At 35.0% G+C, this 26,246-nt stretch overlaps 11 protein-coding genes and 1 non-coding gene across 12 annotated transcripts; 4 read left to right on the forward strand and 8 right to left on the reverse strand.

The window, feature by feature from the left end:
* Positions 1–52: 52 nt before the first annotated feature.
* EV154DRAFT_457638 (acyl-CoA N-acyltransferase) lies at positions 53–747 on the reverse strand. Its single transcript, XM_051597414.1, has 3 exons — positions 522–747; positions 340–468; positions 53–286 (listed from the first exon to the last, which is right to left on the reverse strand). Exons 1-3 carry the CDS (start codon positions 679–681, stop codon positions 66–68), a joined length of 510 nt encoding a protein of 169 aa, XP_051461943.1. The 5' UTR covers positions 682–747; the 3' UTR covers positions 53–65.
* A 1,440-nt stretch (positions 748–2,187) lies between these two features.
* On the forward strand, positions 2,188–3,182 carry EV154DRAFT_599133 (uncharacterized protein). Its single transcript, XM_051607092.1, has 2 exons — positions 2,188–2,340; positions 2,396–3,182. Exons 1-2 carry the CDS (start codon positions 2,200–2,202, stop codon positions 3,077–3,079), a joined length of 825 nt encoding a protein of 274 aa, XP_051461944.1. The 5' UTR covers positions 2,188–2,199; the 3' UTR covers positions 3,080–3,182.
* A 359-nt stretch (positions 3,183–3,541) lies between these two features.
* On the reverse strand, positions 3,542–5,042 carry EV154DRAFT_495184 (cyclin-like protein). Its single transcript, XM_051600009.1, has 2 exons — positions 4,631–5,042; positions 3,542–4,566 (listed from the first exon to the last, which is right to left on the reverse strand). Exons 1-2 carry the CDS (start codon positions 4,871–4,873, stop codon positions 3,787–3,789), a joined length of 1,023 nt encoding a protein of 340 aa, XP_051461945.1. The 5' UTR covers positions 4,874–5,042; the 3' UTR covers positions 3,542–3,786.
* Positions 5,043–5,516: 474 nt separating this feature from the next.
* EV154DRAFT_477329 (uncharacterized protein) lies at positions 5,517–6,105 on the reverse strand (the record flags this gene model as incomplete). Its single annotated transcript, XM_051598095.1, has 2 exons — positions 5,517–5,578; positions 5,859–6,105. The coding sequence occupies 2 exons, from the start codon at positions 6,103–6,105 to the stop codon at positions 5,517–5,519; spliced, it is 309 nt and encodes a 102-aa protein (XP_051461946.1).
* A 712-nt stretch (positions 6,106–6,817) lies between these two features.
* Positions 6,818–8,434, forward strand: EV154DRAFT_477330 (uncharacterized protein; the record flags this gene model as incomplete). The annotated part of the gene is made up of 1 exon (XM_051598096.1): positions 6,818–8,434. One exon carries the CDS (start codon positions 6,818–6,820, stop codon positions 8,432–8,434), a length of 1,617 nt encoding a protein of 538 aa, XP_051461947.1.
* Positions 8,435–9,540: 1,106 nt separating this feature from the next.
* On the reverse strand, positions 9,541–9,798 carry EV154DRAFT_398546 (uncharacterized protein; the record flags this gene model as incomplete). The annotated part of the gene is made up of 1 exon (XM_051595235.1): positions 9,541–9,798. A coding segment is annotated over one exon (258 nt), but the record flags the coding sequence as incomplete, so codon positions are not given.
* Positions 9,799–12,705: 2,907 nt separating this feature from the next.
* EV154DRAFT_559291 (GDP-mannose 4,6 dehydratase) lies at positions 12,706–13,950 on the reverse strand (the record flags this gene model as incomplete). Its single annotated transcript, XM_051605540.1, has 3 exons — positions 12,706–13,598; positions 13,659–13,796; positions 13,854–13,950. The coding sequence occupies 3 exons, from the start codon at positions 13,948–13,950 to the stop codon at positions 12,706–12,708; spliced, it is 1,128 nt and encodes a 375-aa protein (XP_051461949.1).
* A 1,043-nt stretch (positions 13,951–14,993) lies between these two features.
* EV154DRAFT_7618 (nucleoside phosphorylase domain-containing protein) lies at positions 14,994–16,731 on the reverse strand. The gene is made up of 2 exons (XM_051607761.1): positions 16,085–16,731; positions 14,994–16,017 (listed from the first exon to the last, which is right to left on the reverse strand). The coding sequence occupies exons 1-2, from the start codon at positions 16,333–16,335 to the stop codon at positions 15,315–15,317; spliced, it is 954 nt and encodes a 317-aa protein (XP_051461950.1). The 5' UTR covers positions 16,336–16,731; the 3' UTR covers positions 14,994–15,314.
* EV154DRAFT_495188 (uncharacterized protein) lies at positions 16,393–17,084 on the forward strand. The gene has a single exon (XM_051600010.1). The coding sequence runs from the start codon at positions 16,507–16,509 to the stop codon at positions 17,053–17,055; it is 549 nt and encodes a 182-aa protein (XP_051461951.1). The 5' UTR covers positions 16,393–16,506; the 3' UTR covers positions 17,056–17,084.
* Positions 17,061–17,989, reverse strand: EV154DRAFT_495191 (uncharacterized protein). Its single transcript, XM_051600011.1, has 2 exons — positions 17,643–17,989; positions 17,061–17,582 (listed from the first exon to the last, which is right to left on the reverse strand). Exons 1-2 carry the CDS (start codon positions 17,716–17,718, stop codon positions 17,128–17,130), a joined length of 531 nt encoding a protein of 176 aa, XP_051461952.1. The 5' UTR covers positions 17,719–17,989; the 3' UTR covers positions 17,061–17,127.
* A 4,217-nt stretch (positions 17,990–22,206) lies between these two features.
* EV154DRAFT_t18 lies at positions 22,207–22,301 on the forward strand. Its single transcript has one exon. It is a non-coding gene; the product is annotated as a tRNA-Ile (tRNA).
* Positions 22,302–23,265: 964 nt separating this feature from the next.
* EV154DRAFT_495194 (uncharacterized protein) lies at positions 23,266–25,424 on the reverse strand. Its single transcript, XM_051600012.1, has 2 exons — positions 25,312–25,424; positions 23,266–25,250 (listed from the first exon to the last, which is right to left on the reverse strand). The coding sequence occupies exon 2, from the start codon at positions 25,202–25,204 to the stop codon at positions 23,387–23,389; it is 1,818 nt and encodes a 605-aa protein (XP_051461953.1). The 5' UTR covers positions 25,205–25,250; positions 25,312–25,424; the 3' UTR covers positions 23,266–23,386.
* Positions 25,425–26,246: the final 822 nt, after the last annotated feature.

Raw genomic sequence — 26,246 nt, forward strand, 5'->3', positions numbered from 1 at the left:
TACATATATATAAAAAAAATCCCTACCGTATATATACATATTATAATTTTATTATCTACACGCAGTTATTCATAAATGTGGAATACAGGTCTTGTCAATATATAAGCATCACGATTTTCTATCAATTTGTAATAGTCATGAACAATGGCTTGTATTCGAAAACCATTACGTGTGTAAAATCGGATCGCTTGCTCGTTTACAGTTTGGACATGTAAATAAAGTGATGTAATCATTGGATTTGTCGCCCGTCTGGCATTTTCCATTATATGATCAATCAGTACACTACCTGTAGATATATAGTCAGTATAAATAGAGAGAGAAAAACTTTGTATCCCATACCTAAGCCCAAATTTCTATAGTTTTTAAGGACGCCGAGGGTCATCATGTATACTCTGGCAGTATAATTAGCATACTTGGATGGCTCAATGCGACAACAGACGGCTCCTGCATATTGGTTGTCATAATAGACTACAAAAGAGGTTAGATGTTTATACGTTATATAAAAAACGTTGTTGTCTTACTTAGTTTAGCTAATTCTCCCGCATTCATTACTTCTTGATAAAACTTGTCGCCGTAAATGACTGGAAATACGCGTGAATGCAGATCAACCAAGTCTGGTAAAGTTTCGTCCGTGACATTACCAAGCGATATACGCGAAGTAACAGCTATTGTGGGGACCATGATAGTACTAAAGTAAGAAAGAAATAAAGAAAGCTCTAAAAAGAAAGAAAAAAAAAATCGGTTTTTAAAAATATAAAAGTTCGTTCCTGCAAAGGTCTCTCTTATGACAAATAGCCCCACAAAAAACGCGCGTGATTCTATTTTTATATAGACGTTCTGGTTTCAATTAACCTTTTTTTTTTTTGTGAGAGTAAAGTATAATATGCCGGTGGTACTATACACCAGTACAACCATCTGAAGTTTGATATTATATAATTGCTCTTTACAGGCGAACACAATAACAATGCGGTGCCACTTCAATTAAAATGCCGAAAAACTGAAAATAAGAAAAGAAGCTTAATAGTTTTACCATGATTATAATATGTAATAGAGCTACATTTTACAGCCTGGATTGTGATAAACATAAGCACCAATACATTTATTTAATATACCGACAAAAAATGATTCTATTGTTCTTTTTCAACATTTGGATTTCAAAAATGGCTGTCTAAATTAAAATGGCGTTTCTGACAAAAAGCGCCTCTCGGCGAATCTCGAAAAAAATAGTAGTGTCATCATGGGACAAGAGAGGGGGTTGGGGATTTTGAGCCCCTATTAGTTTTAGTATGAACAATAACCTTATAGATGGGGTTAAAATGAGGTTGATATACATTAGGTCAGTTCGAATCTCGTTATAGCTAATAATAAAGTTCGTTTTTTTTACATATGATCATTCGCCTACTTAAATCATACAACACAGCATATTGATTAGATGCTGTCAAATACTCAAATGAGCACATTGATTAAATATATGTAGTCGTAGTAAAAATAATAATAACAATATCTAGTAAACATGATTGGACAAAGGAATGACTAAATATACGGCTGTTGACTATAATAATAATAGATATAAATATCTGATTGGTGATATACATTATGAATCAACTCCTTCCATCGGTTAAGAAGGGGAGAGGAGAATGGTGTCGATCTTGTTCACTCCCAAATCGAAAGCCAAAGCGTCGCTGCATAGGGGTGAGAAACAATATGAAATGATGTACCAGCCATTAGTGAAGCAAAAAGTATGTCATGATTACATATAAAGTATGACTCCTATAAATCAGGGGATCATGACTGTAACATGATGAGAAATAAAAGCTGTAACGCCAATTACAGCAAGCATCACCAATATATCGCCATCATGTTGAAAATGGAAATATCCGATTCTATAGTTAGTGTGTGTTAATGTTGGATCGGCCCCGCATGTAATCCCCTTGGATGTTGTGTAATATATAAAAGTCCGTAGATATCAAAGACCCTGATCAAAACGAATCTTTTGGTGCCTAAAGAATTCAAAGAGAGAGCAAAGAAAGGGGCGATTTTTTTCTGAGGTAATATCTAGTTGTGGAGTTATTAGGAGGAAATGCCAAAATAAGAACAGAACCAGTAATAATGAAATGGCGTTTATTTTATTTTTTTGGTATAAATAGGATTTGATATTTATTTATGTTTTTCTTCTCATCAAAAACAATTATCCCAATTATGTCTTGTCCTAATACCATTACTTGTACACCAGTTGCTGGCTGGCTAACCAAAATGATTCCTTTGCCTTTCGGTAGATCTCGTTGGATATCAAGATTCTTCGTCTTGCTCGATTCTGAATTACGTTTTTATAAAGATGAGGTAATATGTCAAATGCTTCAATATAAACAAAACCGTACTAATTCTTCTTGTTTAGCATTCAGATACTGCATCACAAATATTAAACCTGAGGAGTGTGTGCCAAGTCATTCCTGCTCCTACCACACAACGTCCTTTTTGCTTTAGATTAGAGCCTCAAAAGTACACTATTGGAAGCATGTCTCGACCTTGGATTATAGAATGTAAATCAGAAACTGACATGGAAAATTGGATTGCTGCCATTCAAAGTCGTATCACTAAATATGCATCGCCTTCTTCTTCCCCATCTTCATCGCCCGCTATTTTATCACCAAAGACACCTCATGAAACCAATTCAACAAGAGTAGTATCTATTTACAGCATGGTAAATAATGTTTCTCCAGAGATTTATCGTGTAGCAGCTCTTCCTCTTCGTTGTACAAATTTGACATTTGACGACCAAGAAAAAGAATCTCTATTGATTCGTCGAAACAAGAAATTAGCTCCTATTGTAACTCAACAGCAGGCTGAAGCTCCTCAACTTTCTGCCTATTCTTCTGCATCAAGCATTACACCATCACCTACTGGAGCAGTTTTAGGACCCCTCATTTCTCCTAGTATCATTGAACGCTATAGCCAATACAACCACAAGAGCAGCAGGCCTCTACCGATCATTACAAAAGGAGTATATAATGATGTTCGAGAGGAAGATGAACCATCATCGCCTACTTACTTGATGTACAAGAAAAGATTTGGGTTGTAATCACTTGAGCCTATTGTACTATTTATATCCCTTATTATTGTATTATCCTTTATATATCTATCACTTATTATCTCCATTAATTACCAATAAATAACAAATATTTGCATGCAACATGACCAAGGCTCTTTCTTTTGAGGTAGAGTAACCAGTTATTAAGGGGCATACATACGGTGTTCTTATTCTATAAGAAGAAGTATTAAGTTCCGCCATGTACTACACTTGTCCTACCTTATGCTTCAGAGAACAGCGTGGTTACTATAGATGGAAAAAGCTACGTTTTTTTTTTTGCCCTCTGATTTTACCCAACCCCCGATTCGATCCAATATTTGTTGTTATTTAGTGTGGTTTTACACAACAAGCTGATCAGCGACTAAACAGTATCGATCAGCCATAATCTATTTTTGAATGCAACTTGTAATTATTTGACATTTCGAGTGCACTGATCTAGTACTAAATATCCAATTTTTCATTAACAAGCATATATATTTTTTTATTATTATTATTGTCAAGATATTTTTTTGCAATGTGTTTTATATACAATAATAGAAACTTGATGACTGCTATAAGGGGGAAGGGGATTACTAATTTTTTTTTTCATACCGTTTCTAAAGTTTGTTGAGAGTTTGAAAAGATAATATATATGCACAATAAAGGGGGGGGGGGTTTCTTTTTTTTTCTTTTCATTTTTTCTTCTTCTTTTTGGTTATTTAAGGTAAAGCGAGATCTTCAAAGCTTAAACCTTCGCCGTTTGTTTTTTGTCTCAATGATTCCAAATCGACCAAACTATCACGTTCAGCATACAGAGTTTTGTAGGCACTCTTGATTGTCACTTCGGAAACACCTGCAACATGAGCAATATCTTTTGTTGATTTTGGTTGGCGATAAAGATAAGAAACGAGGTAGATACAAGCTGCAGCGACTGAAATAGGTGACTTGCCTGCAAGTGTTCCGACCTCTTTTGCACGTTTAACCAAATCGATACCGGCTTTTTGTACATAGTTTGGTAATTGAAGATTCGAACAGAAACGAAGCATCAAATCCTCTGAGTTCATAATGGTTGTGTTGGTTTGTAATTTCGATTGCAGTGATTTGTAACAACGACCGATTTCTTTTTTAGGAACACGGGTTAATGCACAAATCTCTCGAAAGGTACGGCCGACTTTTTCTTGACGACAGGCAATAAAGATACAGGCTGCAATAATGGCATCACTGGATTTACCTCGTAAAAGTTTTTCATCCTCCACACGCTTATAAAGTTGTTTGGCTGTATCGCTTACGATCTTGGATAGTGAAATACTATCACACATGGCACTGATTTCTTTATAAGCTTGTACAAGATTACGTTCACCCTTAATTGCAGTTGCTCTGCCGTGCACTTTGTTGAGATCCTTGGCTGTTCCAGAACCGCCATCTCTTCTAGAGATAACTGTATCTAGCTGGTTACCATCTAACAATGGATTAGCTGCTGCACCGACACGAGATGGATCCTAACGTTACTGTTAATAAGAAGAAAAATATTTTTTTTTCTTTTCATTTCTAAAGATAACATACGTCGCCTTCGTCGTTTGCGAAAGTTCTCCATTCAGATCGAGTGTCAATAATACGATCACCGAGGATCAAACCACAATCACCACACACAAGATCACCCGAGGCGAATTCTTCGACAATCTGTGGTGGATCATTTTTACAATCGGGACAAATTAACTTGACATTGAGATTAGGTTGGAATTGTTTGGGTTTTCCTTCGTCTTTGAGTTGAGGATCGCGTAATGGAAAGGGAATAGCACTTGTCATTTTAACAGTTGTAACAAGGGTAAATTTAAAAACTCTCTCAACAAATTCAATAAAACGTTTTTTTTTTAACTGTATATGGTCTTTCTTTAATTTATCTTTTTATGGTGTATTTTCAAAATATCCTTGAAGGCGATTATTTATTAATGAAAAAGACGGTATTAAAGAAAGATTAAAAGTGGTAAAGAAAATTTTTTTTCTTAAAGGCATATTTATTTACTCGTTTCAGCCTCCATTTGCCCAATGATATCCTGATTATGAATCAAAAGTCACATTTGGCTCATAAATCAGCCAAGCTAAAAAAAAAAAAGTAAAAACCCAAAAGTTCAGTTCTTACAAAGAACTTCTCATTAATTTCTTACAATATAAATCGTTTGCATTCATAATCTATTTAAGCGTTATACACTCCGATACACGAAATATATGTTACCGCCTTTGCATGAGAAATGTGCATACAATAGTTTTATATAAACGATATGACGTAGTGCAACCTTACAGAAAAAAAAAGGCGCAATGTGGGGTATCTATAAGTAAAAAGGAGTACAAGAGTAACGACGCATTTTGGCATAGGAATTAAGAGCATATACTCCTTTTATTCCTAAAAGGAGTCATTCAAATCGTCACTTCTGAAAAAAAAAATCACATTTTAGCGTTCAAAGATTGTAAAATCGCGTTGTCTTCCAACTAATCCTTTCTGGTGAAACCGTCCTTCATTAGTGCGGTTAGTTGTAGCTTAATTGACTTACAGTTCTGCATATTTAGGTGTATGGACAGCCCTGACAGGTCGAATATGTATATGAATATGAGTTTTATAGTGTAAGTGTACCTAGACTTTCGACATTATAAGCTATCAGCACATGTACGGACATAACTATCCCCATTATAACAAAGTTTGATTATGACAATGAATTAATTTATTATGATAAAATGGATACATAAATATAAGCGTCAGACTTCAATCGTGCCTATAGAAGTCCTCCCTTTTTACCGCCACCAAGAAGATCCAGAATGTCGTCAGTAAGACCTTTCTTGAACTTTGGCTTCTTAAATTTTTTGGCATGTGCCAACCTAACATTGGAGGCACCAGAACCTGTATTTCGATATCTATTTCCACCTACATTTCTTTTAGAAGGACCTGCAGACGACAACTGAACATTGTCTGCTATAGAATTTGCGTTGGCGAGAGTAAGAAAAGAGCAAGTGAAAGCAATAAAGAGGATGACAGCTGAGCGCATTTTGATGATGAGTACTTAAAGTTTGAAAAAGTCTCGTTTTTTTATACTAAATCTTAAAAAAACCAGGAATATGGGAATGATGTTCAGGGTGAGTCTCCTTAATATGACTTTTTCTTTTTTCTGTCTTATGCAAACTGTAGAAATACAATTAAAAAAAGTACAGAACGTGGTAAACAAATCAAAATTCCTTATAGGGGTTTAATCATAGAGTGCGCTCAGCGTACATAAAATTTAGCACAACGGCATTCAAGGGATATATTTAACCTTTCAGGGTGAACATTTGCCACATATTTTAGAAATTCAAGTTCAATCAGATGGAAATGCGGTATGCTAAATGGATGTTCTTCTTGGGAATTCTTAAGCACGAAGTGAGTGTGAAACAAACCACGATTTTTTTTTCAATGATTATTTTATGTATCCACTGTGATTTCAATTGCATACATGTCTTAGTTTGTAAAGGTTTCTATTAGCTATACAATTTTTATTGTATACTTCGTGTGTGTGATAATTTAGGAGAGATCGAATGAATTAACGGCCCATAATAAAAGGGATACATGTGTTACGAGGTAAAGTTTGAGTCCTACCATAAAACCCCGGCAACGAATCGTAGACAGCTAAGCATGTCATACAAGAAACCGTGGCCATGGTAAATCGACAACGCATAGAGGCGTGGTTGTTTCTCTTTTGCTTACTTATTCTTCAATTACTCATCATGGAAAAAAATGACATGCTTATTAATGAATTCAAATTGGAAAAGAGGGAGACACAAAACACTGACCAAGAGACCCAACATTCCGAGCAAGAAACTATCACATCCTCGGGATACATTAGTAGGTCAGATTTCATTACGTGGACTCTTATTGCTTTTATTGGAATTATATTTTGTTTTCTGCACGCCTATCAAGAGTACCTATACAAGTGGACTGCATCTACAACTGAGGGCGCTCAATCAAACCGAGCAAAAGTTGTTGTTTCAGTTATGTCAACTATTATCGGCGGTTGTGGAGCTGCAGTGATGATGAAGGCTCTTGTCGGTATCACATACACGGTGATGAAATACCGAGGTGTGGGGTTTTGCCAGCTTGTTACCGTAATAGGCGGTCACTTGCCTTCTCATATTCCTTTACTTACGGCCGGAGATGGCTGGGCTACTATTGTTTTAATTTTAGCAGTAGTGTGCATTAGTGTAGCGTCAAAACAGCTAGCTGTGGTTTCTATGAGCGTCTGCTACATATCCTCCAGATCGACTTTCCAATCTTTCACGCCTAATTTCACAACGTGTCATGGTGTTACATCGAGCAAAACAATGGAAGGCGTTCGTATTGGTATGTCACTCAATATCTATAATAGTCTAATTAATCGGAACACATCACATACCAATGAATTTTACGACAGAGGGATACCTGCAACGCTTCGGGGTACCTCAAGATTCGATCGCATACTGCCTTTTACAGACGTATCATGCGGTAATCCCTTTAATTCGTCCGACCTTGCTTATAGTAATGTTGTGCCGTTTATCACAAACAATAACTCAACTTGGGAGACTATAGTAACGATATCCCTAAATGATGAAATTTCAACGAGCAAGCTTGTTAACAATGCAAACATACCGGTACATAGCTGGATGAATTGTTCTATAATATCTGGTTATGCTTCTGCGCTATCACTGTGTAATAATACGTACTGCTACACCGAGAGAACTTCGGATATTACGCCTTACACGTCATCTGGCTATGGTCTTCCTGCAGTGCTAGTATCAACTTTCGGTCTATTGGCCTCTACATCTGAAGATTATAGAAACCCTGTTATGACCTGGTTAATGGGTGGAGAGCTGACGGATACTTATTTTCAAAACGCCTTAATTCCCGCAAAAAGTATAGATCTTATAAAAGATAGAATTCAAACTTTAACAACAGTGGCAACACGTGTTTTGTGTGATTATAACAATGATGAAGCGCCTCAAAATACAACACCAATTACATCTCATTACAAAAATGCCGGTTATTTCCAATATCGGGTGATGTGGAAATGGCCATTCTATTTTTATGCGGGGTTTATTTTTGTATCATGGACGATAAGCATGTGGACGCTATGGGTGACTCCAGAAAGTCGAATTATGTCAGTAGAATGGTTACTGAGTCAATATCTTTCAAGGGATTATCTCAGCTACATGTCGGGTAGAGAGCTTGCACGCGCACATGTGGGATCTGTTTTTCAAGTGCTAGATACTTCTCCAGATTCATGTGTTGGAAGTATCGTTATTTCAAAAACCTTACGTTACAATAAAATAAAAGAAGAAAAGGTTGTCCAAAAAAGACAATACCAATAGAACAAATTACCCACCGTTGTTCTTTTTGTTATATATATATGGACATTAATATTTGATAAATTTTACTATAACTAGCCTGTCTGTAACACCCAGTTAAGAAATTTGGTTTTACACAACATAATAACAAGACAGCCTTCCGCTGTTCTCTTCTATTTATGAGCGTAAATTCACAACAAAAATAGTAGCCTATATAACAATAATACCCCTACAAAAATTTGGTAGTGAATTGTAAAATTACATTTATACTGTGCGCCCTCATGATATTAACTTTGATTTTCCAAGTGCTTCTATAACCATTTATATGCCCAATGGAAGAAAATCTAATTTAGGGTCCTCGAACTTCTTTGTGTGCTACATAGTGTACTACGTCTGATTGTGTTACTCTGAATAAATAATAATTTACAACGGAATTCTTTCCTTTTTTGATATTTAATCGTGTAGGTAAAAATCTATTAATGAATCATAGTTAATGAATTAACGAGCTATGTATATAAAAAATGATCAAAGTACTTTATTCTTAAAAAAAAGTATTATTTACCCAAGGTCTGGTGTCATTAGATGGGGTAAGACCAAGTGATTAAAACGCTGATTTGTTTGGATATTAAACAAGTCAACTGCAAGTAAAGGCTCAGTAGAACGAGATAAGTATATTTAATGCTGGTTGGTGTTTTAGAGCGGGGAAAAGTTACCGAAAACAAGAGGCACTGCTGTTTAAAAAAATGAGAGGTGATCAAAAGAAGCAAACATGATAACAAGTCAAACGAGGCTTCAAGGAAAAGGAGAAAAAACCACAAAGATGAATCCAATTTTATAAAGTATGATAACAGCGTAAATTGATGATGTAATTGACTATTTATTTTAAAAAAGCACTAGCAAGTACAAGTAATCGTTTACGTTTTGCTATGTTGTTATTGCTTGTAAAATTTGCTGAAAAGTTTAATCAATTCGTCGAGTTTTTGATTTATTTGATTAACATCAGACTGTTCAATTGGAGCGCTACGGGGAAGGCTATTTGAACGGTTACTTGAAGCACTATTAGAGCGCATCCTGGTTGGGCGTTTCGAAACGAGATCATTATCTTTGGTGATGTCCACTTTTACGGGATCATGTTCATCTCGAGTATGTTCATTAAGAGCTTCCAAATCATCTTCGGGACAATGAAACCAACACGAGGGGCATGCGTAGTGTAATACATCGGCATTAGACATATCGCGAACGTACTCTTGATCATTATCTTGAGGTCTCTTATAACCAACAGCGCGCGAAGGGATTTCATAACCATGAACAGCTTTAATATGGTTGATAGTTTGTGTGCCACCACTCATAGCATTACCACAAATATAGCACGTATGTTGCAGATAAATTTTAGGCCTTCCTAGGTTTTTTACGTTTGATGCATTAGGCGAAGTCTTCATCTTTGTATTAAATTGACTTTTTGATCTCGATTGACTACCTGAGCTTGATGGAAAAGACATTGGTTAAGTGAAGAAAAAGAAAGAGGCATAAATTTCTCGTTTGGAAAATATGAATAAAGCCCTATTATTCGCTTACATGACAAGATATATTTATCAAAATAGTTGATGTAAGCCTGTATTAATCCTGCTCAATGCCATCACATGTCTTATTTTTCAGTACATTGTCGTATATATATATGAATCATCTATCAAGTCACTGCCAAAGTGTAACAATTTGCGCACTCTAGGCATAGACAAATATATACCTAGAAGATTTCCGTAAATAACAGTTTAGTGCTCTTTTGTCTTTTCTTTCTTGTAATTAAATGGCTGCGAGTCACTAGAGCAACCATATATTGTCAAAGCTATGTCTTTCTCGGTAGGATGTGTGTCTTGAAAGAGCAGCTTAATAAGCCTTCGAGAAGCAATAAGTCCACTCTCTTTTGTATAAGGACTATGATACATCATGTTCTGGCTATCCATATCTTTGCTCTAAACCTTCAAAATGATATTAATTGAGAGGCAAGTCGATGTTGCGTAGGATTGTTTCTTGTTTATGATTGTAAACTAGTCCCCTTTACGAAACAAAGTGAATGTATAAACATTAACTGGGTCTTCCATTCTAGCACGTGTCATCTTTCATGAGCTTAATACGCTTTTTTTTAAAAATAACTTAAAATATTTTAGGGGAAGCTATGAGTTTGGTAGGCAGGAAGCAAGTAGTATATAGCACCTTTTTGTTTTGCTTAGCTCAGTCAACCATTTGTGCTTAATATTAACACACCAATAAACATTCACACTCTAGATTTAGTCATTGCTCGTACATACATAACCGATATTGTCAACGTAATGGAATTTATGCGTTTGCCAACCTCAAATTATACGATTCATTACTGCTGCGATAGTTGAGGATCGAAAGATAAATGTACAAACAATAGAATACTATGAGACTGTTTATAGAGTGTTATTAAGAGTAAAAGTAGATTAAAATATTGAGAGGGTTCTATTCTAACTATCAGTTTGCATATTTATATATATTAAGAGAAATCGAATTATAAATTTAGTTTGATGAATAAGTTTCACAGCGCTAAAATAGTGCTTGTAGTTGGATCAAGTATGCGTATATCAACAACCCATTTTGCAATGGACACCAAATTCAAGCGGGGTTTTGCGGACAGTTGCATCGGACTGTGCGGCTACTGATGATTATGGCATACCTCTCTATACGACAAGATCAAATTCAAACAGCTAGACCTGCCGCTTGTAACAAGAGGTGCGATGCCACCATTCTCACTACAAGACGTATTTGATGCTGAAATATCTTGTGAAGAGCAAACTTTTCAATTTTTGAAAAACGGAAAAATAAAGCAAACTGCAACGTTATGTATCAATGAAGCGATATTATTGGCTAAAAACTTGGGGAAATGTAGAAAATGCCGACTTCAATTAACTACATTCTAACTGCCCTTAGCAAATCCTTAGGAGAACTGATTCTTTCTTATAATGTATAAACTTAGACTTGGTTTGTGAGAGATAAAAGAGTTAAATATATTAATCGACGAATTGTATCTAATTTATAAATAGGTCGAGTAATGCAATGTACTACTCGATATATCACGTAACAGTTTAAGCTAGAGCACTTTGGATAACGATAATAGCGGGTACGGCTATCACTCTGTCTTGATACGTTCTTACTATATGGACCAGTCAGTTACGCTACACAATTACACTACAATAAAAGTTCTCATTAGGGCTGCAAAACTGTAAAATCTAGCCAATAAAGTCAAATGTTTAAAATGATTTTATTGGTGGATATGAGGATAATCAGATCTCAGCTCTAAGACAATGATATCATGATTACTGCGAAAAATAAAATTTGTTTCTTATCTGTTGATCTACGGTTAACTTGTACACCTGAATAGAAAAAAATCGTTTTTAATATTTTATTTTGACATATATTGACTCAAATTGAAAACTAACATCACAAGATGATGCATAGGCAACGTGTGAGGCCCATTACTGGTTGGGCATTGATCGTCGGCTTTGAAATTACCATGATGGCATCATTTTTTTTTTCCTAAACGGAGCGGCTTTGATAGGTGTTGTTTATAAAAAAATAATGACAATCGAAAAAAGCTAATCTATTTTCTACTAAAAATTAAAGCTAAAAAAACTGTGGCACTTGTTTAATAAAACAAAGGCTAGATGTTAAATATTTATGAAATCGCCAACTTTGTTTTGTCTTCATTTTGTGACATGAATTACCACGATAAAAGAAAAATGTACATGACATCTCCTTCTTTTTTTATGTAACTCTTTAGATCCGGGCAAAGGGGCGTAACTGATTAAGTGTTAATGATATCATTTTATTTAGAATAAATTACGGACCCTGAGTTTACAAAATCATCGGTCTATAATTTCAACCGTCGATCATCCTAGGGATTTAAACTAAATAAAGAAATTTGTTTTCATATATTAGATAATAATACAAACGGCGCATTTTAGGACATCCCCGACAAGACATAATTTTAATCAAAAAGTGTTGATAAGACACGGTGTTATGGGTCAAGATAGATCCTATGTTACACTTTGCCATACATGTTTTAAATAAATCCACGATAATTTTTAATTTTTTTAATATTATGAAGAGGAACTCGGATCTAATACAAATGTCTATTAAAATAACGCCAAGAATATGAACGCCTAGAACGAATTTATTTTTGTCTTTTTTGTGAAAAAAAAAAAATTATTGTACAAAAAAAGAGTGATATATAGGGAAAAGGGGGGGTTTTGGGGGGAAAAGAAAAGTCTAAAAGTTTACATTAATGTTGAGGAGTTGAGACCACCTTCAATATCGGCAACAACCATTTCGGTTACTAACTCATCGAAAGTGACCTTACGCTTCCAACCCATTTCGGTGTTTGCCTTTGTTGGGTCACCCAATAAGAGCTCTACTTCAGCAGGACGGAAATACTTGGCATCGATACGGACACGGACCTTGCCAGTTTCTGAATCTTTACCAATCTCATTAACACCCTCACCTTCCCAAACAATTGTGCGACCAGTGACTCTGAAAGCCTTCTCGATAAAGCTACGAACTGTATGGGTCTCACCGGTAGCCAAAACAAAGTCTTGAGGTTGATCTTGTTGCAACATGAGCCACATACCTTCAACATAATCACGGGCATGTCCCCAATCACGCTTAGCATCAATATTACCAAGGTAGAGACAGTCTTGACGACCAAGATGAATATCAGCAACTGCACGTGTAATCTTACGTGTGACAAAGGTACGGCCACGACGGGGTGATTCGTGGTTGAAAAGGATACCGTTACAGGCATACATATTGTAGGATTCACGGTAGTTGACAGTGATCCAGTAAGCATAAAGCTTAGCAACACCATAAGGAGAACGAGGGTAGAAAGGAGTGGTTTCCTTTTGGGGTGTTTCAGCAACCTTACCGTAAAGTTCGGAAGTGGAAGCTTGATAGAAACGGACACGGTCACTTAAGCCACAGGTACGGATAGCATCTAAAAGACGAAGAGTACCAAGAGCATCAACATCACCGGTATATTCTGACATATCAAATGAAACCTTGACATGAGATTGGGCAGCCAAGTTATAGACTTCTGTGGGTTGGATTTGAGAAATGATGTGAACAAGACAGGTAGAATCAGTCAAATCACCGTGGTGAAGGAAGAACTTGACGCCTATTAAAACGGGGGGATCGTCAATATTCTGTAATTAAGATCGGACTATGTAGTATTTACCTTGGTCATGTCTGTCCTTATAAATATGTTCAATACGACCAGTATTGAAAGAGGAAGATCTACGAATAACACCATGGACTTCATAACCCTTTTCCAACAAGAATTCAGTTAAGTAAGAACCATCTTGACCAGTAACACCTATCAACCATAATCAGTAACCTTACTCTCAAAAGAAAAACCAAGATAAGAACTTACCAGTAACAAGAGCGACCTTACGTGCTCTGTATTCTTCAATGGGCATGGAAGAGGTACTACGACCAACTTGGAGGGAAGCGATAAGGTTTTCAGACATGTTTGCGATGATGAGAAAAGAGATGAAGAAAAGCAGAACTTACTTTTTTTTTTTTTTTTTCTATTTGGCTTTAGTTGACGTTACACAATGTAGCTATCTAAATAAGCCTCTCCTCTACTAGTTTAAAAATACTTTTTTTTTTTTTATTTACTTCTTTTTTTAGTTTGTGTACCTTGTGGCATCAAGAATACGGATCAACTATAGGTGTATTTGAATCATGTATTAAACCTATGCAGCTATTGTAACTTGGAGTAATAAAAGCGGGCCATCAAAAAAAAAAGTTGACCTTTAAAGAAGCAACTCGTCATTAATGTACGACGTCAGATATATTTCGTTTTCTTTGTTGCCAAAAAAAGGAACCTATCCCAATCTATTAATATAATGGCTTATGGCTCACTTGATTACGGCTTAAAGTTACACTTGATAAAAGAATTCAGCATCTCCCTGATTCAAAAAAGTTCATCGAGTAACAAGATGAAAAGAGATGAACAAAAAAAAAAAAAAAAAAAAAAAAAAAACTGTAACGTAACCTACAAAATTTGGTTTGGCAATGAAACGTAGCATCTAAAATTAGTTACACTTCTGTCCCAAGAGATAAAGAAAAAAATAAGGAGGGCTGCTTTATTTGATAAATGGTACCTTTGGGCCAATGTATCTGTACAACATGAACAAAAGGGACAATATGTCAAAGCCCTTACAAAGAAACAGTTGAATATCATCATAATGCCATCCTAGGTTCATTGTTTAACTGGGATTTTAAAAAAAAGTATATATAAGCTTATTATAAGCCAACTTTTTTTTATACGTTATCTATTCCACTACCAACAATGTCATCTAATAAATTTGCATGTAAGTGTTTGTGTTTCTGTATGTGGCTGAAGTAATAAACTTTTTATTTTTTTATTTTCTAAGCCGATTACGTAAGTCCCTGCATCAAATGCAAGAAAGTATTCGGACTTTGGGTTTACCATTCAGACAAGCCTGCGTGCCCACTAGCTGTTCATGCAAACATCTCTAGTGACACACCCTTAGGTCCCACTGAGCTTATTGAAGATGCAACTCTTGAAAGTGAACGTGCCCGTGTGGATGAGAAATTCCGTGCTACGTTAATTCGTCGTCGTGAAGTCATGGAAAAGTTTATTTTAGAGCCAAACAGTCTCTTACAGTTTAACTGCGAGAAAGATGAATAACTTTTTATACCACTTATATTTGTGTCTGTGCAAATATGATTACGTATCTTTTTATGGCTAATAAAGTAATTTCTATCTTATTCAACATGTTTTGAACCGTGAGAAAGATAGAGAATTTGGTCACACATAGGGTATAACTAAAATATAGTGGCATGATGAATATAGCCGATAAATTTATTTAGAAATAGGCTCCCAAACAGTGCCAGCAGCTTCCATTTCATTTTCAATAGGGATTTTAATTAAAGCATCCAGACATGCTTGACCAACAATGGGCTCGAGGATATCTACTTGGTCGGGATGAATAAAGGCATTGTTAACGCGATCAGCAAAGACTTGCATACAACCAGCGGCCTTGATGGGTTTAGTGGGATCCCGGGCACAGCGGGCCAAATGGAACAACATACTGGTCTCCATTTCAATAGAATGAGTATTGGGATACTTGGTATGGATTTCCTCAACCAAGTCCTTATTATCATCCCAGAATACCTCATCTTGACGGCCTTGAGACGAATAGAATGAACATCCATCTGCATTTAATCCACCAGTTAATACGGGTCCCACTTTGTGTGTCTCGGCCACAACTGGGGCAAGTGCTTCATTTAATGTAGAAGAAAGAATATCGGTGATTTCATCATCAGCCTTGAAAACACCGGAAAAGAGGTAGGCATGATCCTTAATTTCGGGATGGATGGGCTCATCAGCAAAGTAATCAATGTTACGACGAATACAATAACCACCAGCAGGAACTACGACAGCACCAGGAGGTGCCTCGGTTGTAAGGGATCCACAGGAGCCAAAACGGATAATGGCCAAGGTACCATCAACACTAGCGCGGGTTTCACGAACGAAGAAATCCATCATACAGTTACCCATACCACTTTATAATGATAATATAAAAAAAAACATCAATGATCCTGTTACGATTTGTTTATATTCATGCTTACATTGCCATGATAGAAACAGGAACACCCTTATATCTACCTGTGATAGTGAGGAAACCTCTTTGACTTTGCTTTTCAAAAATAGGATGACCAGTCTCTTCTTCACTGTCCAAGTGTTTGGCAATTCTTCTGGCGCGAACGTGATCACCGACAGTCAAGACACGATTTGCTACATCACCAGTTTTAACACTAATGTGATACACTCTGTCTTCAGCATCTCTGGGGAAGTTAGCGTTGGAGATAGATTCTTTCATTTTTTTTTTTATTCCTGAAAAGTTGGAAAGAAAAGGGAAAAATGGAAATAGATTAGAACCGCTACTTAAACCTTTTCATTGACCGTGTGTGACTTTTTTAACCAAGGAAAAAGGGACAAAGGGGAAAAAAATAGCTTGGTACCACCTCAGTCTTTTTTTTTTTTTTTATCAATGATTAGACGTCTATCCACTTTAACAAAAAAAAGTCGGTTATCTAGCTTTTTACAGCAAGCAGATAAAGATGTAACAAGTACAGTATACCGAGGAACTCTATTTGAGTTACAAACTTTAGAATGTTTAGAAACAATTGCTGGCATGAGTTTACAACATGTGGGTGGTAAGGGCGATGGTGGCATTGACTTGAGAGGCCATTGGTTTAACAACATTCAAGTCATAATTCAATGTAAAAATTTGAAGACAGGTTGCACGCCTGACCATTTAAGACAATTAATCGGCAGTACTGTTATATCTTCCTCGAAGAAGAAAACAATTGGAATTCTATCAACTATCAGTCATCGGCACTTCACTCGTGACGTACTATCACATTTTAATTCAAGTCCAATTCCTCTTGGTTTAGCTACTGTACAAGATACAAGCCTAAAATCACTCATGTTCAATAAAAAGGCACAATCAATGTTGAAAGGCTTAACTGTGACTAGCCAATTTGATTCAGAAGGAAATGAATCCATTTATATCGATATACCCTCATCTCTAAAATAAAAACATTCTCTGTACAACTTTTTTTTTTATTTATTAATATTAGAAAGGGTATAAAAAATAGAGCAGAATCGATTATTTCTGTAATCTTGTAATGTAATTTTCTTGTGACGGATGTTGTGGATTACAGTAGTGTACTTTTAAATGCCTTCGCATATTACTCTGGACGCTAAATCTTCTACCACATCCTGGCTGAGGACACACATGTGGTTTTTCTCCAGTGTGCGATAATATGTGAATTCTTAATGAAGAAGGTCTCGAAAAAGTTTTTGAACATTGATTACATTTATATCGATTATTGTTAATCTGCAACGGTGGTACCTGCTCATCAAATATTTTTTTGGTGTCAGATGCTGTACGTCGGTGGAGGTGAGGAGGATCAACTGCTTGCACCATGGAAGAACCTGATGCAGATGATCTTCGTGGTAAAATTTGATCAGAATAAGATCGGCTATGATGCAGGGGCTCTTTTGCTGATCTTTGTTTTTCCCAGTCGCTATGGTAATTATTGGATGATGGAACATAACTATCTATTACAGCACTTCATATTAAAAGTCATATAGAGACTCTATTGCGTTCTGTAATCATACCTTTGCTATCTGTAAATGACAATGGCCTGCAAAGAATGTCTTGAATTGGAGGAAGATGAATTCTACCGCTGTCCATTTTATTGTAAATAAGAAAAAATTATAAAGAAAGAAAGAAAAAAAAGAAAAGAGAAGGATAAAAACATTGTATTATATATGAAATACACAATGTTGTGTCTCCAGTTTTTTATATTTTTTTAAGGTTCTTTTATTACCATTGGTTACATGACGATCAATAAAGCGCAGAGAAATACGACATGTACTGAACATCACAACAGAAGCCAACGTACCCCATTCGATCTCATCTAGCATTCTATTGACGATCACTCTATTTTCATTTTTTTTAATGTTTCTTTTTTTCCGCTGTTATGATGTTAGCTGTTTCATTTATATAAACACTGCGGAAAGATCAGACTTGGTCACAAGTGGTTTTAAAGCCATGGGACTGATCTGTACCACCACATTGAGCCCCCGTTATCAACAAGTGTATCTCTTACGGTTAGCGAAAGAAATTCTATCTAAAAAGGAAAATCAAGAATCAGTAGGGCTGTTGTCTTGTATACATGCACAAATTTAAAAAAGAAAATCTAAACAAAAATCCGTATAACAAGGATCACCGTTGTCTTTTATTTTTATTTTTATTATTTTGCTGTGGTGATACAAACAAATCGTGGGTCAAATAAATCATCAGTTGATTCTTTCTATTACTGGTCCTCTCGCAAGTCAAGACTTGACTGTGTTTGTGTTTTCTGCATCGGATAGGAGGTGATAGAACCAGCGATATGGATAAAAGGAAGTATCATTTGCTTTTCTTTTCAATCCCTATCATGTGTCAGAAAGACGCCCATTTTTATCCGTCTTAGCAAAGTCTATCGATACATATCCAATTCATATTAACTCGCGAAAGCTATATTTGGTAAAACGCCGGGGCACCTTCATGTTGTAAAAGGTCAAGCTAACATTATACTTTTTTTTTTTTTAATTTGCCTCAAGCGCGCTTTGTTATGTCATACAGGGTCTTTTTAATTAATATGTGGCTGCTTCAAAAATATAAAGTTTTTGAATGGGTTCAGATCTCAACATTTTACTAAGCTACAGAGTGTGCACGTTTTTTTTTTTTTTATTTCTTTTTTTGTTCAACGCCATCAACTGATGTGATCATTTTAGTCATCCTCTGCGCGGTGTTGAAAAAGTGCATGATCATCGCCACTAACAATTCATTATTTCATAATTGTTATGCAATACGATCGAGTGGATGACGTTGTCTAAATAACATATCATTGAGCACTTATCAAAGCTCGTAGTATGCTCTGGATATTATATTTAAGTCAATACTTTACTTCAGGAACCAATTATTTATTCAGAAAGCATTTATTACTTTCGGGTCTGCCTCAATTAATCGGTGGTATTGGCTCAAGATGGATACCATTATATGCCTGTGATATTTATCTCTTTATACCCAATAAGAAATAATGAATTGGTTCAACTAAACAAAAGATTTATAAATAAGGTAGTCTCTCTAGCTACTATTATGGGTATATTTTTTATATGGTTAATTGCATTCATTATTAAAAAACAAAGGGCGCTCGGGAGAATACTCTAACATCTGATACAATGTATAAAATAGGTTAATACAGGTCTGTTCCTATTAGATTGTAAGATTCCAAAAAATGCTTTAATCCTCTAATTGATTATAATACGATCTCTGTCAAAAGGTTTTATTTTTTCTGGGCAGATTAGAAGATAATAATCTAATAATTGCAATTCCATTTTTGTTTTTTTGTTAATTCAGCAACTTAATCAGTTCATCTGTACTCTTGAAGTCTAATATTTGAAATTGAGACTTTTAGAGATTAAAAGTAATAGAATGTAGAACTATATTTGGTGTCGCAATAACTTTAAATAAAATGACCTTCATTTATCATATGCGTATCATGGGTCAAATCTGTACATCATCATACAATAATTTAAAAACGGTTTACGGATAATTTCTTTGTTTGAATGGGCGTACAAGCTAGTAATACTTTCTTCCAACAATCCGATTATTGCAATATCATCTGTATCAATAACATTTATACATTCGCCGTTTGCAATATGAGATTCAAGTAATACAACAAAACCAAAGGGCTATAATAAGCATATTTATTAAAAATACAAATACTTAATTGTAAACAAAGGTAACATCCATGAGGAAACAGTTAACTCTTTTTGCATATTCTTGATACAGATGTGTGTTGATTTATTTTAGTAATGATCTCTAGCGCTTTAGTTGCGGTTTCTTTCTTTAACGATGTAAATATGGATTCTAATATGTTGGCTGTCCCTTTTTCTTATAAAAAGTAAGGGTCACATCATGGGTTTTAAATAGTCTTTTTCTCAACATGTGCAAATCTAGACTGACAACTGTCAGATATTTTTTTGGGAAGTTTTCTGTAGAGTAAGCTATGAACATTGAAGCACAGCCATAAACCTGATTACGTATGATGTTTTCAGACGCACTTTATCTGTGATCTACCGTCAAGTATGTCGTCTCTGTTTCTCTTTTGTATAAAACCCTATATCTCTGCAAATTTCCACTTTGAGTGATTCAACGGCATCCTTCTTTATTGAAACAAATATTTTCAGTATGCCATATGTTGATTTATCTTTTATCTGGATTCATAAAATCTATCTACTTTGATCTTTTACGAAATTTAAGATTGATAATTTTCGAAGGCTAGCTCGTTTGTTGTTGATAGAAGTGAGAATAGAAGTATTGCATTGTTCTAGACTTATAATATTCGTTATTATTTCCAAAAGAAGCTGTCTGGTTTGAAAAAAAGTACCTCAGAAGATTCTATTTGAAAAATAAGTGTATTTTCATGAAAAAAAGTACCTCAGAGGATTCTATTTTAAAAATAAGTGTATTTTCATGTGATAGCACCCGTTTACGGAGTTATAAACTTGTCCACGAATTCATGCAATCCTTACCGAAGAAATAGAAAACACTACATTCCAAGTACGTTTTCTTTTTTTTTTTTTGTCCTCATGTAAATGATGCAACTATGTAAATTAAGGGGTTCTTTTTCTCGTGAAATTACGTAGGTGTCAACATGAAATGCATTAGGGATTACGATTTTGTCATCAAGTCAAATCTCATAATCTGGCTAATGTTCCATCATTGAAAATTTCTGTTCGCGGATCGACGAGTCTTTTATCCCAACGTTTGAGGTATAAGCAGCATAGAGCAATTATTTTATTGTGGAAACCAGTATTACCAACTCGTGATGTAGCAATAAACAACGGATTCTTTGCATCGACACTTGGGAAACGCGAACTTCTTCTGCTACGAATATAGATGTATATTTAAAATAATGTTTTCAGCATTAGTTAAATGGAATGCGCAATTCTAACAGTAAGGCGTCTGCATTGGCTTCTTAATAAATCAACATCTAATCCGAATGAGGTTTATGTATTACCGCCAACCGAAGGAAATAATAATACACGTAGCAACAGAACTCCCGTTATTTGACTTCACGTACAATATTTGCTTGTGAAATTAGTGATTTTGCACAGGGCACTGTCTAGTTGTAGCTCATATTTTTGGAGGAGAGCTTACCTCAAATAAGCATCTTACAATATTGAAAGTTTTCTAACAGATTTTATATTTGAACTTTAAAAGTAGGGTTAGTCAATTGAGTATTGTATTCTTTTATGTCATCCAAGTGCGGGACAAAAGAAACAAGGACTATGGACACTGTTTTTGTATCTGCTAATTTTTTTTTTTTTTTTCATATCGTTGCTATACTGAACACATTGCACATTTAAATGAAAGTAAATGTATAAATACTATGTTGTTGCAGGAAATAGTTACAAAATTAGTAACTACAAAGGAGAATGGTATTTTTTTTTTCGATCAGACATGTTTTTAACGTTTAATTTGCCGTATAATGTATCTGTCCTACCAAGATAAATATGAAATCATTAACCATATAATGTGTCCATTCATAACAAGGTAATTTGTGATTAATTCTGGTGAAAAAGGGTACAGGCGCCCAAAAACAGCGGCATGTTGCGCTACAGAAATAAATAAGAACTGATACGCATGATCATGTTTTGTAATGGCGATCTTGATTGAAGATGAGGATATCAATGTTGATAAAATGCCTCATTTATGAATAACCTTGATTGACCGAAGAGTTAATCATATATCTTTAATTTTATAAATATGCGCGTTACTTATTTCAAGAAAAAATATACCCTTTTAGTTACATTTTGTTTTGTTGTAAACAGTTTAGACGGGTATAAACTCTCAAAATGACAGAAATATTTTATCGTTGTGGATAACTGTAAAAAATCGGCGCCTGAATACTTTTTTGTCCCAGCTAAATAAAATATAACCCAGACCACCCAATCTTAGAAACGCTTTAAATCGATGAAAAATAAAGTAAATTTGAATATTTTTTTACGAATTCTGCACCTTTTATTTAGCTTTATAACATGCAATTCATAAAAAGCACTAAAAAAAGTTGCCAACAAATTTTGTAATTGGGTTATATTTTTGCTAATTTCAAAATCGTCAACAAATGCTCTCGTAGCTCAGTTGGTTAGAGCGTCGTGCTTATATTGTTAAAATATACCAGAGTCACGCGAAGATCGCGAGTTCGATCCTCGCCTAGAGCACATTTTTTTTAAAAATTTTTAATTGATTTTTTTTTTTTTTTTTTTTGCTTTTTTTTTTTTTTAAATCGATTTCTTTTGGTTCAAATTATTTTAGTTTGTCTTTCATCATTCTTTATTTATTATATTAAAGAAAAAGAAACAATGGCTGGGTTTTCGTTTTAGATGCCAGCCATCAAACATGATGGTATCAAACAGTCATATTTAGCTTCCGTGCCTAACTCTTCACTCAGGGTTATCGGTTTTTTATACGAATCATACTAGTTTTGATACTTGACCTGAATTTGCGTATTTAAAAATAAGGTTCATCATCACTAGATACGAAAAAAAAAAAAAAAGATCACCTAGTTTTGACGGGTATTAAAAAGAATAATAATGCATCCTTTACTAATTATTATTACATTTTTCTATATTTCAAGTTTACCAAATATGTAGCACTTATCGTTAAGCAATCAATTGTTATTTAAGCTATTCTATGCACATGTTATAAATTGGGTTGTAAATATGTCCTTCCTCAGTAAATGGAATAAGCTTTTTTTTTTATATAAAAAGAAACAATGTTGCAGACAAATACAGATACCGTTCATCAAAACAAGCACTCAGATTAGATCACCGTTTCTTAATTTGAAGCACAGGTGTTAGGAAATATGTCTGAAACTTTTTTAGTCGCATATATATATGTTCTTTTTTGTTGTTGAAGTACAGGGTTTTTTTCATGAAATGAAAATGATGATATTTCGGTAATAACAGTTAGTTTGTTTACATAAAAAAAAAAACCCACAGCAGATTTAAATTTACAATTTCGTCATTTTAATTTTACAGAAGGACTCTTAAGAAAGTTGGTAATCTCACTATCCTTGGACTATTTTCCACATCTCAATGCTTTAAGCATCGTTGGGCAAGAGCAAAAAGAAAATTATAATAGGTGCAGGGATTCATATAATGTTTCTCTACCAATTGTGTTAAATAGCCCTTTACTTGACTCTTCCATGCTTCAAGAAGAACATATTTGATTGATGTTAGTTTTTTTTTTTTTGTATAACTTGTGTTTTATTCGAGTTTTTATGATAAGTAGTATCGCGGGGGTACTAGAAAACCATCTGAATATCGTTTGATCGATCACTGGTTAATTTTAAAGAAAGTTCCCGGATAGACTTGACGTGGACGCATACAATTTTGTTAAGAACTTTAAATGGTATATCTCGAGCAAGTAGAAAGAATTGTGTTCTTGTTGTTTCTACAACGGTTGGTGTCTCTTCATTTCTTGTATAGTAATATCTTGTTACATCTCCACCCTCTTCAGCTAGAGTGATTGAAATTAAAGGAAAAGTACTTGGAATATTATGCTGATTGGATAATTTGTCATCATCATCATCATTATTACTAGAATTTAAATCGAAAAGGTTGCAGGGGAATGTAGGGTCAGACGATATACATAGTTTGCGAATATCGGTCTTTGGCATTGTAATATTTAACCAAGGAACATCACCCGATCCCTCAAAGTTGCAACCGTTGATATTTACCGTGTCTAATGTTGCAAAGCGCGGTGAAAACAAACGGAGAGCTTGTCTAGAAAGTTTGCATTCCTCAAACGTTATATTTTGGGTGTAGCCTGTATTTGTGTCATCTTCTATGCCAGACCTTGTGAGTTCAAATTTATAGAATGTAACAGAGCGTAAGTTTTCGTGCTGGTTACTAAAAAGGGTATTCATGTACAGCACAGCTTCCTGCCCTTTCAACAAATTGAAATCAAGTTGTTGTATGTTTTGACCCAAGTTCGAAAAAATATGTCTGATTGTGTGGATGGCATACAAAGAATAATCTATCCTTATTGGCTGCCGGATGCCAATATTTACTCCACTGAGGGTGATTGATTCACTAGTAGATGTGGTGTTGAATACAGATGCATGCATTTTATGTTGACAATTTTCGTTTATAAAATCTGACACAATATCAATAGTATCTCCAGAAAATGTAATTTTGAACCAAAAAAGTGATGCGAGCATCTTGAAAAACCGTTTTGATGTTTCTGGCTTCTTTAAGGCGAGGATGCTTTGAGCACACTGAATATGTATATTTCGAAGACCTGTGAAATTGGTATAAAGCATGCTTACTCGGTTGTCCTTTTGAAATATAAAGTTTGTAAATATAAGCGTTTTTATGTTGTGATACACTCCACTCATCAATTTTCCGTTATCGTCGCCATTGCGTTGTCGATCTGATACAAAACATGTGCCTTTGAAATCTACCGTGAGAGTTTCCAATTGAGGTGTATGTTGCAGTAGGGTATCTAAATCGTATACATTTTTAAGAATGCCTTTTTTAATGTCCAAAGAAGTTAATGCGGTAAATCTATGGAAAAAACTAAAATCGAAATTCATTGGTAAGACTTCTTTAATCAAGCGTAGTGAAGTAAGCGAGTGCTTCAGATGTTCTGCGCATTTTAAATAAATCGGATAAATCAAATGAATATTCCTGCTTGTCCAATACCACTCTTTAGGTAAACGATATAAATTCCAGACGTTTGCCATTCTCAATACCGTATAGAAATAGCTCCAGTCTTGCGCATAGATTGGTTCATCTGAACTATATGCTACATGTACAACATGGGGCGTATGTATCATTAAAGCATAAAGTTTTACTTGGGTTAGATCATCCTCCATTTTAAAACGTTGAAAGGTGATTGCTTTTGCCCATTGTCCTGGTTGAAAGGGAGAGTTTATAATAGAATCATATGTAGAGCATTTACCATCTAGAGATACACAGGGATCGGTAAAGGTGGCCGATAGAAAAATATTGTACCAATGCTTATTAACAGCCATCAATCGAGCATCTTTAACAGACTCTCCAGCATGCGATAGAATGATATTCCAGATTTCAAGAGGTAAAGAGTTGAAGTTTCTCATAATTCGTGTTTTGATATCCAAAAAAGAAAAGGTCGAAATTAAATTACTTTTTTATAAGAGGTTAGCAAATGTTTGTTTTCCGATAGGTCTACTGATCATAATCGTACATGTTTTAAACTATAATTACCAAGCCCCTCCCCCCTTTTTCTATTTAAAAATAGACGCAAACCTTATTACACCCATTCAGCAAGACTGACAAAAAAAAAAAAAAAAAAAAAAAGAACCACGTATTACCGAAGAAAAAGCACTTTTCTTTAAACCTTCACATCAACAGTTCTCATAAAACATAAGATGAACTCGCTTCATACATTCAAGGTCAAACAACGGACGGACTTCCACCTTTTTTTAGGAGCAGAAGAAGTAAGTTCCACACCACACTGTGTAGAAGCAAGAGCCCACCACAATGGTTTGTGAAGGTGGGGGGTTTGGAATAAGTATCTAATACACACGTCAGTCCCATACTTGATACTTCAGATTTAACTGGCAGCGACACGGACCCTGCACATTCTGATCATTTTGGAAGAAGCATACAATGAGAGGTGAAAGTAAAGAGTAAAGAACAAAAAAAAAAAAAAATCGTAGCTGTTGTTTATACCAAAACTTTTTTGACTGCGGTACAAGCCACTTTGACTGTAGATTTTTTTTTTTTTGCTTTAACCTGTGATTAGTAAACACTAAAAGTAAACATGAAGCGAATGTATGTTAAGTTATTGATTTGAAAATAAAAAAAAGATGTCAAAAGACGTTTTTGCATATCCGCTCTATTTTGAAAGTCAAGTCTGGTGTCCGCTCACTCCTCGCGGAGGAATCATGCAAATGGGTGACACTTTTACTTTACTACTCTGCTGTAGATAGGGCTGTTTTTCCCGACAATAAAGTGATTTGTGCGAAGAGTATGCACGAGAATATATAGCTTTTTTTTTTCTCTGTAAATGTTGTGCTTTTGAGACCAACGACACTGGCGGAACAGTGAGAGTATTTAGCACAATAATAATAGCGTTGTGTACCTGATTCTTCACGGGTACGTTTTATTCTATTAAAA

Source organism: Mucor mucedo, assembly GCF_025094135.1.
Source record: "Mucor mucedo strain NRRL 3635 chromosome Unknown EV154scaffold_10, whole genome shotgun sequence".
In the NCBI taxonomy this organism is placed as follows: Eukaryota; Fungi; Mucoromycota; class Mucoromycetes; order Mucorales; family Mucoraceae; genus Mucor; species Mucor mucedo.